This window comes from Zootoca vivipara, chromosome 7 (genome assembly GCF_965207765.1).
Source record: "Zootoca vivipara chromosome 7, rZooViv2.hap1.1, whole genome shotgun sequence".
Lineage (NCBI taxonomy): Eukaryota > Metazoa > Chordata > Lepidosauria > Squamata > Lacertidae > Zootoca > Zootoca vivipara.
Genome location: NC_142590.1, coordinates 56,748,985 through 56,765,067, shown reverse-complemented (window position 1 = coordinate 56,765,067; position 16,083 = coordinate 56,748,985). Strand labels below are relative to the sequence as shown.

At 44.6% G+C, this 16,083-nt stretch overlaps 1 protein-coding gene across 1 annotated transcript in view; it reads right to left on the bottom strand.

The window, feature by feature from the left end:
• MAPKAPK2 (MAPK activated protein kinase 2) overlaps positions 1 to 15,216 on the bottom strand; it is a 93,216-nt gene extending 78,000 nt beyond the window's left edge. Inside the window, exon 1 of the mRNA XM_035121459.3 lies at positions 14,568 to 15,216. Within this exon, the coding sequence (XP_034977350.1) occupies positions 14,568 to 14,837 (270 nt within the window). The 5' untranslated portion in view covers positions 14,838 to 15,216. The remainder of the gene's footprint in view (positions 1 to 14,567) is intronic.
• Positions 15,217 to 16,083: the final 867 nt, after the last annotated feature.

The window sequence follows — 16,083 nt, the reverse complement described above, 5'->3', positions numbered from 1 at the left end:
TAGTCCAAAGTAGCCATTTTACACATGCCAAATAAAATGAATGAAATCTAAAATCCTGGTCAACCTTATACATTGCTCTGAAACAGGTTCATAGCTGCTTGCCAGCAATCTCAAACCACAATGTGACATTTCTGTTCGTATGCTAATGCTACCCTAGGGTAATCTCCTACTCACAGATTTGCCACATTCTTAAAGGCAGTGTTTACTAAGGCTTTCCAAACAGAACATTTTTTTAATTAAAAAAAGTAGACACAAATTCCAAGATTCCTTGGCTAGAATACTAAGTGGCTGGAATCATAGCAAGTCGTCACTGCAGCCTGTAAACAAAGAGATAAATAAAGAGGGTCTCTGTGATGCCAAGGAAAGGAGACCTTGCTTTGGGCTATTTTTGGAACCACAGCTGAAGACATTTAGCAGGAAATACTGCTGGAGTCCAAACTCAAATATAGAAGTAAAAAGTCAACCAACTCTACAGCTCTCTTTCTCTCTTCCGCATTGGCTATTTTTCCGCTAGCGGCTAGAGCTATAATCAGTGTCTAATTCAAACAACAGACTGATTATCTACCACCAGCAGCAGCAAAAATGTCCCGTTCCCCGTCCCCCCAAAAATGAAAAACATTACAGAAGCTCAATGGGCCTAAAGTAGAAACCAAACATTTAGTGTTGCAGGTCCCATGCTGTGAAACACTCTTTCAGCTGAGGATCAGCAGGCACCCTCACTTTTGACTTTCAGGTGCCTCTTTAATCCCTTTTTTATGCCAACAGGCCTAGGCAGCTGTTTGAAGCTTTTTCTTCTTCTTCTTTTTTGACTGGTCAGTCATTTCATGATGGTTTTGTACTGTTTTATGTTACATTTCATTGTTGTACAACACTCTGGGACTGTAGTATATAAATGGCAGTAGATAAATAATTTTTATAAATAAACCTGTTCCTCTCTCTGCCTTTGAAGTCTCCCCTCAATATCGACTTTTCCCACAGAGTCTTTCCTGACCCACTACAATTCACCTGTGCTGCAGCCTTTACTAAACCCTTCCCTACCTGCTATCCACTGTATCACTGTCAGACTCCCTGCACTGTTACCTTGTGTAACTAGGACCACAGTCAACTCAATCTCCCTGGCAAACGCACACACACACACACACACACACACACACACACACACACTATAATTCTGATGCATTTCCCACATCATTCGTGAATGATTTTAGCCTATGCACCATATCTGTGTCCTCAACTACAGTGCTTTCTTCCCCATATTTATTTGCCTACTTGATTTATATAGCTGCGCCATAGTAGAAGAACTCTAGGAAGCCACAGCGTTATGAAGGGCTGAGTGTATAGCTAAGAATTCTATGCGCATTCACCAGGGAGTAATTCCATTGAATCGATGGGACTTGCTTCTGACTAAAGATGCATAGGGTGGAACAGCCAGTCTGCGGCACTGGCAAGGCCTCACTATGCACTTGCGTGAAGAAGGCTCATTACATTAAAGCGAAGTGCTACAATAATGGATGTCAACAGCACATGTTCTAGAAAGCTTGCTGCTCTCTGTGAAGCACTTTGAGGTTCACAGGTGGAAAATACTATACAGAAACCCTGTATTATTACACAATAAACAGGGAAATTATGCATGAACACTGACGGAACAACAGGGACACTCAATTTAGGACTTGACTCAGCCTAGAAGCCTCTTTTAGAACTCATGGGATCTGCATTCATATCATTTTTTCCAGTAATGAAGACCTTAGATCAGGGGTAGGCCTTAATAGCTGCATCACAGAATCTGAGAGGTTATGCCAGGGGTCCCCAAACTAAGGCCCGGGGGCCGGATGCGGCCCAATCACCTTCTCAATCTGGCCTACGGACGGTCCAGGAATCCACATGTTTTTCCATGAGCAGAATGTGTCCTTTTATTTAAAATGCATCTCTGGGTTATTTGGGGGGGGGCTGTCTGGTGTTTTCCCATGAGTAGAATGTGTGCTTTTATTTAAAATGCATCTCTGGGTTATTTGTGGGGCACAGGAATTCATTCATATATATTTTTCAAAATATAGTCCAGCCTCCCACATGGTCTGAGGGATGGTGAACCAACCCCCTGCTGAACAAGGTTGCTGACCCTGCCTTAGATGCTTAAAATACAGGGAATTTTTATTCTAAACCAGTACAGACAGAAACAAACACTGTGCCAATTAAAAGATGTGTCCTTTGGATGGGGTGGGGGGAAATAAAGCCAGCAAAAAAGGTCTCCTTGGTAACATTTTGCTTCAATGTTTTAACTGCTGAATAGGGACCCACTTTAGGCTTCTCAGGAAAAATTGTGACTGAAGATAACATGAAGAGTTCATGTAGCTACAGAAAGCATTTAACACAAAGGATGTATACACAACCAACAGGCAACAGAAAGAGAGTTATCTGAAGAACTGACAGTGTCACTGCAGTGAAATAAGCATAAATCCAGTCGAACACTTAGGTGGGTAGAGTTTAACACTTCAGTTGGAGTTACTGAGAGAGAATAACATACTTTTTTCCTTGACGGTAGTTTGAACATAGGTGTACACCCTAAGGTCTACATTTGGTTTTTAGCTAAAGTCATAGGAAGCTGCCTTATACAGTCAGATATCCATTTTTCCGTTTGGCATGGGATCAAGCACAACAGCCAGCATTTGAGGGGAACAAGAGAAAAGAAAGTAGCAGCAACATTTCCTGCCCCGACCAAGATTATTTTTGACTGAAGATCAAAACAACACAAGTCAAAGCCCATAGCCCGTCCCATTTGCAATCTGTGATCAGAGCCAAGAGCAAAAGCTTCAATATATTTGGGAGAAGTCTTCATGTGATCTAATCACACACCCTAATTAATGATTAACCTGAGCCCTAAATCTGGAGGTTCTTCCTGCCTGAAAGCACTAATACTACGGTAGAAAGCTCATCCCCAGAGAAGATATAAACAACAACCAGAGGTGGCCCCTCATGTTAGCATTCCACATATAACAGCTAAGAAAAGGACTCAAGTCCTGAAAACTAATTGTGGTTGCAAGGGAACGACCAGATCATATTTCACAATGCTTCTTTTATCCAAGCACATGATTGGGAGAGGGGCATACAGAGAATAAATATAGATGATGAAGGGATGAGAAGTTGAACCTATTCCATGTTCTCAAGCTGGATACAAAGCAGACAATTTCCTAAATTACAGGCTCCAAAGTAGTAACTCAGGAATATTGGGCAGTGGGGAGTGGGGGAAGGGAGGGAAATCTGAATAATGAACTCTAGTTGTTGGTTTTTTTACTTAAAGAAGTACCGGTACTTTTTACTTAGAGAAGACAGGAGCAGCCCATCCCATTGCACTGCCTAAACTGAGTTCAGATGTGAAGTTCCAAATCTCTGAACACTAAACCATGGTTACAAAAAAATGTGGAGAGAGGGGTATTTGCATGAGTGAGGAGAGGTGGGAGTGTATGACCCTTAAATAAATTTGTGATATTTAAACAATGCTTTGAACTTTGGTCCAGTTCAAATGTAAACTTCCCAATAAAATAAACCAGAAGCAGTTCAATCCAAATCCCAGCATAGCCAAAATAGTGACATCATTTTTGCAGATGACATCTAAAGCACAGGTTTTTGCATTTCCCCAATGACAAAATCAAATAAGAAACCTGCACTGATTGTTATGTCCATTTGAATTCAAAATGGCTTTCCTCACATTAGACAGCATTTGTGACCTATTCCAGACCAAAAACACAGTCCTTGCTTCTTTTGTGAAGATGCCCTCAGATTTAAACGGATTGAATCCCCTTTGGAGCAAACCAGCATAAATCAGAGTATCTTAGCTTTGAAATAGATGGGCTGGCTGCCATTATGATGTGCATTAAATAGGCTGATCAATAGCAACTGAGTTAACCACACCAGCAAAAAATCTTTTCAGCTGGACTAAATGAGATTCTCTTAAGTTAAGGAGTTATAAACATGCATACGCCCATCACTGTGAACAATGCAATTATTCTGAGGCTGTCAAAATGGGGGTGGAGGGTAAAAATCTGCACACTTATAATGGTCAGGTTTTGTTTTTCCACATTCAAAGGAACACATACGATGCCTGTTCTGGATAGGGCTGCACTCCCGCTGAAAAAGCAGGTACATAGCTTTGGGGTACGAATGGATATACATTGTCATTAGAGACCCACGTTTAGTGGAGATTCCTACAATGCGGGGGGTTGGACTAGATGACCCTTGGGTTCCCTTCTAACTCTACGATTCTAAGTGACTCCTATGGCAATGAGTGCTTTTTACAAGCCATATCTGGATGACAACTGTGATCCATGCATTTAGTAACCTCATGATTGGATTGCTGCATATGCTCTAGGTGGGGTGGTCGTTGGCTAGTACACTCCAGCTAGTACAGAATGGAGCAGGTACATTGCTGATCAAGAGAGATGGCTGACAGCATGAAAAACCTCTGCTAAAACATCTGCACTGGCTGCCCCTATGCCACCAGATTGTGTTAAGAATCAAGGCCATGAACTTGGCTAGAGGATGCCGTAAGGACCCTCTGAGCCTTTATATTCCAACTCATTTACTGAGATCATTCAGAACAGGGCTGTTAGTTGTTCCTCGTGTTTCAGAAACCTGACTGGCTTCAAGAAGTAGTCAGACATTTAGTGTCACTGGTCACTGGTCCCATTCTGTGGAATATTTTGCCAGCAGAGATTCGGCAGGCATCCTCACTGCCAACTTTTAGACATCTCTTGAAGGCTTTTTGATGACAACACTTCATCAGTTGTTTCCAAAAAAAAATTATAAAAAGATATTTATTTATTTAATAAAACGTATACACTACTCGATTGTAAAAACAACAAAAACCAAAAACCTCAAAGCAGTTTACAAAAACATATAACAAGAAAAAATTACAACCACACTTTGAAACATACAAAAGTTAAAATACAGTACTAAACAGATTAAAAGTACCTCAATTTCTAAGCATCTGGGTAGACTTGTCTAGACCAGAATGTTTGTAAGCAGGTGCTGAAAAAGTACAGTGAGAGCACCTGCTTGATGTCAATAGGCAGGGAGTTCCAAAGTGTAGGTGCTGCCACGAATAAAGTCAAACCTTTGGAGAGTTACAGAGCATGCTGTGGATGCAGAAGCCAATATGGGAGAGACATGTTTTGTTGCAGCTGAGGCAGATAAAGGGTCAGAACATTGCCCAAACTCAATCCATCAATACTGGTGACCACACACTTGAGGTGGTAGACAATTCTGTCTACCTGGGCTCCATCAGAACTAGCAACCTCTCCATCCACACTGAGCTGGACATGCGTATTGGCAGCTACAGCAATGGCTCACCTCTCCAAAGGGGTATGGGAGAATGTGATGCTAACAACCAATACCAAGATGAAGGCCACCTGGCCTTTTTTTAAAAAAATAAAAAGTTGAATTCAGGAAGACAGTCACACCATGTCCCTGGATCTCATATAAAGCTGTAAACACCATCAGGTTTGAATTTTCAGTCTGAGGTGTTGTTTTTCCCAGTTCTGCAATCTGTGTCACATAATGCCTGGACCTCATTAACAATAAACAGATCTAGGTAACGTCAGCAGTGATTTACATACTCCAGATTTCCCATGTTCGTACACTTTATTCCTGTCTGTCAAGATGTTTCAGCAGCTTGAGGGGGAAGCAATCATTTCTGCAAATAGCTGGCCACAAACATTGACCTTCAAGCTGCCATTTGATGAGGACAGTATGGTACAAATTTTGCCAAAGTGCTTCTCCTGAGCTACTTGCCACTGTCAATGGAAAGTTTCCTTCCACTTTACAAAATTGCTTTCTAGAGGGAAAAGTGTCCGGGTCTGAACAGATCCAGAGACAACTTACTATTTTCAACCTGCCAGAGTTCAATTACTACTGAGTGCTTTTCCAATTTCATTTTGTATAGCAGAAATCAGTGACCAGCCAACATCTTTTAAAGGAACTCACCTGCAAGATTTTATCATACTGCTTAGTTTTACGTAGTTCTTTAATGAATGGCTGGTGCAATCCTCTTCACACTTACTTGGGAGTGAGCCCAATTTAACTTCATAGACCTTACTTCTAAGTAGACCTGCATTGTTTTGTGCTGTAAATATATTTCATAGACAAGATTGTGGGAAAAATTGTGGAAGAAAGGTATGAAATTTACGGCTTGTACGGTGTTGAAGGAAAATTTGATGAAAATGATGTATAGATGGTATCTGACGCCGGTCAAGCTAGCTAAAATGTACCACAAAAGCGACAATAAATGTTGGAAATGTAAACAGGATGTTGGCTCATTCTACCATATGTGGTGGACATGCCCTAAGATAAAAGGCTTCTGGGAAATGATTTACAATGAATTGAAAAAGATGTTTAAGAACACATTTTCGAAAAAACCGGAAGCCTTTTTGCTGGGAATAATTGGGGAAGAAATCCCCAAGGATGATGTTAATCTGTTTATGTATGCCACCACAGCCGCTAGGATTTTATTAGCAAAATATTGGAAAAAAGAAGAATTGCCTTCGAAGCAGGAATGGCAAATGAAAATGATGGACTATATGGAATTGGCAGAATTGACAGGAAGACTCCGGGACCAGACAAATGACAAAGTTTCAAAGGACTGGAAGAAATTTAAAATGTATATAGGGAATGTATTCAATAATTAGAGTTTGAAAATCCAGGAAAGTAAAGAGGTTAAGGCATTAGGGAAACAATAGAAGATTTAAAGTTTGAAATTAGGGTAAATGATATGAAGATGAATTAACTTAGAAGTTTTAAAGGGATTGCATGATGGGAAAGAAGATGATTTAGAAACTGCTATAGAAGTTTAAAAAAATGGAAAACAGATAGTAGGGAATTGGGGAAGCCTGAAGACAATGAGTATTATAATGGATGAGAAATGATATATTTTTCTGTTATATTTTTGTATTTTGTATTTTGATGTTTTTGATATGTTTTTGTATTTTGTATTTTGTATGTTTGTTGTATGTTTGTTGAAAAAATGTTCAATAAAAAATATTATTAAAAAAAAAAAAAGATTGTCCTATATACCATGGCTACTTGAAACACTTTCCTGGGAAACTTAGATTTATTAAGCTTAAACATACATGGACTTAATACAATTTCCAAAACATGGAGTTCCTGGCTTTTGGGGGGGGGGTCAAGCAGCCTCATTATGTAGTTTCTATCATGTGCTAAAGATGTACCTTTCACCTTTGACAGTTAAGATTCGTGTGGACTTGGGTCGTGCTGTGGTCTAAATCACAGAGCCTAGGGCTTGCCGATCAGAAGGTCTGCGGTTCAAATCCCCGCGATGGGGTGAGCTCCTGTTGCTGGGTCCCAGCTCCTGCCAACCTAGCAGTTCAAAAGCATGTCAAATTGCAAGTAGATAAATAGGTGCCGCTACAGCGGGAAGGTAAACTGTGTTTCCGTGTGCTGCTCTGGTTCACCAGAAGCAGCTTTGTCATGCTGGCCACATGACCCGGAAGCTGTACGCTGGCTCCCTCAGCCAATAATGCGAGATGAGCGCCGCAACCCCAGAGTTTGTCACGACTGGACCTAATGGTCAGGGGTCCCTTTACCTTTATCATGTGCTTAACTTTGACAGTTAAGATTTGTGTGGATTTTGTGAAACCACCTCTATTGTTTGATGTACACCCTTCAATTTGCTTTGAATTGCTTAATTGGGTTTTAATGTTATATGATATATCTGTTGTAACCCATGCTCTTAAATAAATGAAGCTATTTCCCCCGGTTCATATCATGGAGATAAGTAATCATCAAATCATAATGTAAGAGCGCCTAAAATGAGGGCAGATTTAGCAACAGGCCCTTTCAAGGGAATTCCCAACAGGACCAAGCATAACTAGAAGCAGTACTCTAATATTCATGAGGTTTACAATTGTCTTCCCCTTTCAGCCAAGTTTGCATTAATGCCCCATGACCGCTGGAAACAAGAAGCACCAATGGGAAGAGTCAAATGGGCAGAATTGCAGGGAAAGTTTCAGCTTTAGCTCCTGGCAACAACTCAGTCCAATCCTGTGTAACCTTACCGGAAGCAAGACAAGCTCTGTTGCAATTCTTTCCAGATATCTGGTTTGTTCAGTTACTGTTTTTTGTGTGTGTTGATGTTGCTAGTCGCCTTCAGTTTATATACAGATATGGATAACAACCAAACAAAAGCAATATATTTCTAATGTACTGTATATATGCCCCACTTCAGCCCCTGTTAGGCAAATGATGAGTTTGGAAGAAAACTCCAGGCATCAGTAAACAATCAGGTAGCTCTACCTGCTCAAACTCTCAAACAATTAATTCAACAGTTCAAATGAAACTGGAAAGGGTTACAGACCCTGTACTTTGCACTGAAATTGACGCATTTGATAAATGGTTTAAGCTCATTCACAAGGGGGGGGGGAGTAAGAGTTCCCCCCTAGAGAGAAGGGCAAACAGAATGTAATGTCTACAAACAGGGAAAGCCAGGATTTTAGAAAACATTTGCCCCAGCTTCCGTAGATCAGGGCTTCATTGTGCTAGGGTACAAGTGTGTTTGTTTTAACCCTAATTAGTCCTAGCAACAGCAGATCACTCTGGCTAGTATGAGTGACATGTGTCTACCCAAGCCCCCCAATTTAATCTCATCCCTGCCATGACCTCACCAGTTAGGAAAAGACCATCTAACTCAGTGGCACAACATAAGCCTGAATAAGGTCCCAGGTTCAATCCCTGGCATCTCCAGGTTGGACTGGGAGAGACCCCTGCCTGAAAGCCTGAAAAGTCACTGCTAGTTGATGTAGTCAATATTGATGTACCACTGGTCTGAGTATATGGCAGCTTCCTATGTAAACTGGATTACCAAAATAACACAAGTGAATCTCTTGGAACCCTCAAAGATAGATGCCATTATTTATTTTTGTCCAATGGAAAGAAAAGAAGGAAACAGACATGAGGTGAACTGATCTGCAGAAGGCCAATACTAGAGATAGATTCACACAGGCAGACACACACACATACCCCAAATCTCTGGTCTGGTTGTCTAACACACTGGTCGACGCTGGCAATATCACATTTGCCCACATACATTCCATCTGTACAGGTCTCATACTGATAAATAACAAAAGACCTAGGTTCGAAGAACAAAGTTTAATATTGTGTGACGTATTATTCACCACTGTCGTATTACTCCCAGCCTATAAACTTCACTTTAATTGGTTCCAGTTTATTAAAAAAGTCAAAGTGAGATACAGCGCATGACTGTGGCATTGTGCTTTGCTGTCAGCAAGATAAATGGCGCTTAGAGACCTGCATGCCTTATCTCAACCCATGTTTTCAACGCAGAGTGGTCATGGAGATACTGGCGTGTACGCCTTCTCTTCCGCCCCAACCCTCGTTCCTCCTGCTTCGCACAGGGGAGTGTTAGAAACTTACAATTTAGAGTGGTTGTGGCAACTGCTGAATTGATTAAGAGTGTTCTGTCAAAATAGAAGCTGAGCCTATTCATTTACAGCTTAGATGGCGGGGGGGGGAGAATTAGCGTGTCTCAGACATAATAATAGTGATAAATGTGCATGTTCTCTGGCAAAATGCAGGAATCTGCCATTCAGCTGATTAGGTAAAAGAGCATTTTCCACAGGCTCTTTTTAAGCTCAGCATTTATGGCTACACAGAGACATTTGCTTTGCATGAGAATTGCCCAGGTTCCCTCCCCCCCAAGTTGCTTGTAAAACGGATGTTTCAAAAAAAAGGGGAAATAAGATTTAATTGCAACAGAAGGAGACTTCTTGTTTTTCCATCTTTACAACTAACAAGATAATGTATAGCATTTCTGAACAGCTAATGTGTGGGAGCAAATTTATGTCACAATGAACAATACACCACAATGCTGTCTAACATAATTATTGAATCAGCCTTATTGAATTAAGCCCAAGGGGTCTCTAGAAATGAGAATGGTCAAGGTAATTAGCATTCTACAGGTTAACTTTCAGATAACTGTTATTATATGATGAACCACCTGAAGGAATATCAATGAATGTTGGTCCCATTTTCTATGGAATCACCCACTCCATTCTTTAAACTTTATCTCACAAGGCTGTGGGTTTGAGTCTTGTTAAGCCTTTTGTTCATGGTTGGTTCAGATTAGATTTGTGTTCATCATAAAGGAGATTTATAAAGGCTCACCCTGGTTATGTGCAACAGCCACACAAGCCAGCACCTTCAGCAGTTGTGCTGTAAATGGCATAGCCATGCACCCAAATATTTCTGAAGTGAGAAGGCAGTGACAGCTGACGCATGAATATTACACAAATACTAGTGATGAGAAGGTACATTTTGAAACAAAGAACAAAACAAACATTGACTGTATGCAAAGTATTATGAGATCATTCAGACCCATTGAAGAGTTTTACTTCTAAAAAGTTTCCATTGGAGGAGGTCAGCCAGTCACACAGAATGTAAATTATTCAAACTAATGTCAGGAGGGAGGTCAAGAAGATGAATACTAGTCACCACACTTAATACACTGCTTTACATTCCTTTCTTGTGCCCTTACAACACACCTGCAAGGTAGGTTTGTATTATTTCCATTCCATGCATGGAAAAACAGCAGTCTCCCTTGGCATTCCAGTGAGGGCTGGTCTTTATATGCAACAGAATGAAGCAGAAGAACCCTGAGGTTGTACGATTTTATGTGCAGGGGGGAAATGGAGGTTTTGATGGATCCACCTGCTGAAACTCATTGCAGGCAAAATACAACCTTTGTAAGTTTCGGGGGGGGGGGAGACTATGAGAAAAACAATATATATTCCAGCTCACTTCTGCATCTTTCTTTTTTCACTTAAGGGAAGATTCAGAACAGATGTTGCTGCCCAAGGTCATTTGACCACTTCGGGGTAGTAGATTCTACCACTTCAGGATTCTATTGCTCTTTCTGGGTATGTTTAGCCTGGAGAAGAGAAGGTTAAGGGGTGATATGATAGTCATTTCAAATATATAAAAGGATGTCATATAGAGGAGGGAGAAAGGTTGTTTTCTGCTGCTCCAGAGAAGCAGACACAGAGCAATGGATTCAAACTACAAGAAAGAAGATTCCACCTAAACATTAGGAAGACTTTCCTGACAATAAGAGCTGTTCGACAGTGGAATTTGCTACCAAGGAGTGTGGTGGAGTCCCCTTCTTTGGAGGTCTTTAAGCAGAGGCTTGACAGGCATATGTCAAGAATGCTTTGATGATGTTTCCTGCTTGGCAGGGGGTTGGACTGGATGGCCCTTTTGGTCTCTTCCAACTCTATGATTCTATGATTCTCACCTTATTCTCCCAGGCTTCAGTTCACAAAAACCAGAGACACAATGACCACACACTCACAATAAATCAGAATTCAGCCACTATCTGAAATTTTTGTCTCTTAGCTCAAGCTGGTTAAAAACACTCTCCTGGATAAAGGTAAAGGGACCCCTGACCATTAGGTCCAGTCGTGACCGACTCTGCGGTTGCGCGCTCATCTCGCATTATTGGCCGAGGGAGCTGGCATACAGCTTCCAGGTCATGTGGCCAGCATGACAAAGCCGCTTCTGGCAAACCAGAGCAGCACATGGAAACGCCGTTTACCTTCCCGCTGTAGCGGTTCCTATTTATCTACTTGCATTTTGACGTGCTTTCGAACTGCTAGGTTGGCAGGAGCTGGGACCAAGCAACGGGAGCTCACCCCATCACAGGGATTCGAACCACTGACCTTCTGGTCAGCAAGCCCTAGGCTCAGTGGTTTAACCACAGCGCCACCTGGGTCCTAATAATTGTGGGCTAATAACTTCTGTAGTCTTAGTTGCAAAGCTATTTTGGCTGTTACCATCCAGTATTCTTTATTATTAATTGGTATTAAGGTTAGGCTGAGACAGACAGCCTCAAGGCCAACCAGTCAACTTCATGGCTTAGTAGAGATTTAAATGTAGGTCTCCCAAGTCTAAGTCTGACACTCTATACCATGTGGACCTCCCAGAACAGCCACTGCCAGCCTGATGTCATAGATGAATGGGTGGATGTGGAACAGGGAGTCCCAGGTCCAGGATCTAGGTAGTCATGCTTCTCCCATCTAGGTAGTTAAGTCACTCACACACACACAGCCTCAGTTCCCACCTGTAAAAGGAACTCACGTTTAAACTCAAAATGAGATATTCCCAATAAAAAGTTCGGACATAAACTGTATTAGGAATGCCCACAACCGTAGCATGCTTTCACAAATGACGCTGTTCTCTGTAACTAATATAATACAAAAGGATTTTTACACATAACACTGTAAATATCTGTTAGCCTCTCACCTGCTATATAAGTGGAAATCTGAATGTTGAGAATGCAGGACAGAAAGAACAAGGGGGCTTCACCCCTTTTTTACACAGGGCACACATTCTAACAAAGCTAGATTTTTTACATTCACTTTATACAGGGCCGTCACAAGCATGTCGGGCGCCTTGGCGCGGAGATCGCTCCGGCGCTCCCGCCCTGCCGGGTAGGCGCAGCATGGCGCCCCCCTGCCGGCCCAGCGCCCTGGCGCTACCCAGCCTACCCCTAGAGCCGGCCCTGACTTTATAGGAAATACAAAGGGCACTTCAATTGTAGTGCATATGGTCTCACACATGTACACTGGGTTTTCTTGATCTTCTGTGTTTTACCCCTACACAAATTGACATGTCCTTAGAAATAACTCAGGAGAGGCTCAAAGTGGTGTGTATCTGGGGTGCAGAAGCCCAACCGCGTTTAAGTAAACCCCACTGAACTAAAGTGGGGGTTAGGACTGTGGCCTTAGTGCCTGAAAATGACTTCCAGAGCATTTACCAGAAAAGCCCCCCCAAAAAAACACTCAGGGGGCAGCCAAGGAAATCCAACCGCCCTGTGCTCTCTTTACATTGTCAAAGCTGAGGGAACACGTGAGCTGTCAACATACATGTAAAGATGACCACTGGCGAATCTCCATTTTCCTCACCAAGAGGTCCGCTGCTCATGGCGGGCGGCGCATATTTTTTTTCTTTTTTAAAAGCCTTGTCGTGACTAGATGACCAGCCTGAGGAGAAGACTCCCCACGGAAGCCCCTCCTCCCCGACGTGATCGCCTTCCTTTCACTGCCGAGCAGAGATCGGCGGAGGGTCCATTTCGCCTCGTCCCTCCTCCTCCTCCTCTTACTCAGACCTGCGGGGAAAGGGGGGAGGGACCGGCGATGGCGAAACTAACCGTTTCCCTAAAGACCAGGAACTGCCTCCTCCTGAACCACTTGGGGAGGCTTTTACAGAAGCGGGACTTTAAATAAAAGCGGGGGAAGGAGGTGGGAAAGAAGGGAACCCCCCCACAGGACCGTGAGTGCGGGTGGCGTGTCCACCTCAGAGTCGTTACGGAGTCCCCCCCCCGCCTCGTTTACACTTCTACCCCGTGGGCTGCGGCGGCCCCACGTGAGATGCAGCAGCTGTCCACGCCACGCTTTCGATTCTCGTTTGTGCCACCCCACTCCACCCACCCCCCGCTAGGCGGAGACACGAGCTAAGCCCTTCTCCCAGTCCTAGGACACGACCGGTCACAAAACACATTACAACCCCCTGCAGAGGGTGGGGCAGAGAGAGAGAAGGGTCAAGTGCCAAGCCTATACTGACAACACTGGGCACAGGAGTGCCAACTTGAATAAAATAACCGGGGTCCCAGGAAAGCCCCGCCCCGAATAATCGACCACATGACACGGTGCACGCACAGTATTTGAATGGCAATACCCATCAATTGGGGGGGGCAGCCCCTTCAAATATTTTATTGGTAGGGGCCGAAGACCCCTCGGACCCTAGGAGTTGGCTCCAAGGCTGGACAGCGTGAGCTTTCCCGTGCCTACTCAGAAGCAAGCGCCCCCCCCATGAGTTCAGTGGGGTTTACACGCACCCGGGTAAGTGGGGCTAGGATTACAGCCACCCCGCGCTCTTGAGCCGCTGGGGATCCCCCACCCCGGCATTCTCCCCTCGGGGAACTCCTCGCAGTTCATTCAAACCGGGATCCGATTGAAAAATGCGGCGTTGGTAAGGAGGAGTAGAAGTAAGAGTAAACCAAACAAACCCCGCCACGTGATGACATCATCAGCTGCCCCCATCCCTTAATAAAAAAAGGGGGCAGAACTTTCCACTGGTGAGTAAGTGCGGAACTCCTGCCTAGGCCGTAAAGCGCGGCGCCTCCATTGCAACTTCGCCAGCCTGCGGGTTTAAACTAGACACAATACCCGCCACCCCCACCCCCGATCAGCCGCCCCCGATAGACACACGTCACGCATCAAAATGGAGCAAGTTTTATTGTTCTAAGCCGCTACGGATCGATCTTCTGCCACAGGCAGGGGCTGCAAGATCCCGATCCTAATGGTATTTACTCGGAAGCAAATCCACTATTCATTTCGGCGGTTGCTTTCATGGGGATGACAGCCCCACAGGAATTGAAAACTTCTAACAGAGGCAGGGAAAACTTTTAAATCAAGAAAAAGATCAGAATTGGCCTCCCGGGACCTCGACTCGATTCGCTCCGCTCCCACCGCCCGCACCCGCCTTACCTTCAGAGCGAATTTGTCTCCAGTTTTCTTGTTGAAGATTTCCAAAACTTTCCCATTAATCCCCAGCCCTAGGACTTGCGTGGTGACCTTGTAATCATCCGTGATGGCGTTTTTCTTGATCGGGAGGGCGGACTTGATGTGGAACTGGGGGAATTGTTGCTGGGCCAGTTGCTGCTGCTGCTGTTGGGGCGGCTGGATCGGCGGCGGGGGCGGCGGCGGCGGGTTGGGGAAAAGTATTTGGGGGTTCTGGTTCTGGGAGTTGGACAGCATCGTGCCGTCGGGGGAGCCGAGGCCACCAGCAGCGCTTCCCTCCCGGGCCGCCTCGCCTCGCCCCTCCTTCTCGTCCTCCTCCCTCTCCCCCAACAGTATGAAGTTTTGCGCGCGGCAGCCGGGTCGGAAATTCAGAGGACTTCCCGATCCTCCTCGGCGCCGGCGAAAGGCGCGATCCCTCCTTTGTTGCGACCCGCGCCCGCCGGAGCTCCCGGGCGGAAGAAGCGGCCGCCCCCCCTTCTCTCGCGGCTCCCCTCCCGCCCCAGCTTGGCCCCAGCGCCCGGCTGCTCGCGGAACGGCTCTCGAGCGCCGAGACAGGAAAAGGAATCGCTACAATGTATCCACCTCGCTCCTTTCCCCGGTCGGCTTCCCTGCGCTGATGTCACAGCCTCGCGTTGACTGGCTGCGCCACGAGGGGTGGGAGGAGCCGGAGGCGGGGACTGTCCAGGGAGGCGGGGCCTGGGGTTTGTGTGTGAGACAGAGAAGGAGAGGCGGCGCGGCTGAGGGAAAGTTGCCACACTTTTGGATGAACTGCTGGAAGCATAGCTGCCAAGTTTTCCCTTTTCTCGCGAGGAAGCCTATTCAGCATAAGGGAAAATCCCTTAAAAAAGGGGATAACTTGGCAGCTATGGCTGGAAGGCTTAGGCGACTCCTCTCTCTCTCCCCCAGAGTCGTTCCTGGTTTGCAGGCTTTGCTGGGGGGAAAGTGAGCCTGGCAGAGCAGCTGTTCCTTTCCTGTGGACACCAGGCCTGAAGAAGAGCTCTGTGCGGCCGGGAAAGCGTTTTAAACACTTGGCGGGTCCCCAGTTAAATGAGGGCCTCGCATGGTGACCAAGGTGTGTGGATTCACGCTGGGCAGAAGCAGTCAGTCTCCTGTATTGAAGGCGCCCAACAGTAAGCAGCACCTGGCATTTATATAGTTTCAGTAAATAATTCCTTTATTTTCAGGAAAATTTTAAAGGACTGCTGGTGTCGGTTTCAGTTCACTTAAAACAACAACAACCCTTATGCACCTCCACTCTACTAAATGCAAAGGCATTAGAAAGTATACACGTTGCCACTTTAAAAGGTGCATATCATGCTGTGCAATATATCCGTTCTGTGGCTGCTGAAAGCTCCGTTGAATCTCCACTAACAGCCTTGTTGTATTTGTATGGTACTCTTACATGGTTAAAAAGCTTGGGAGACCCAAGAATTTACGAACAGATTTTTCAGTAGGGTCCCCCAGAAAGAGTACAAATTCAAGT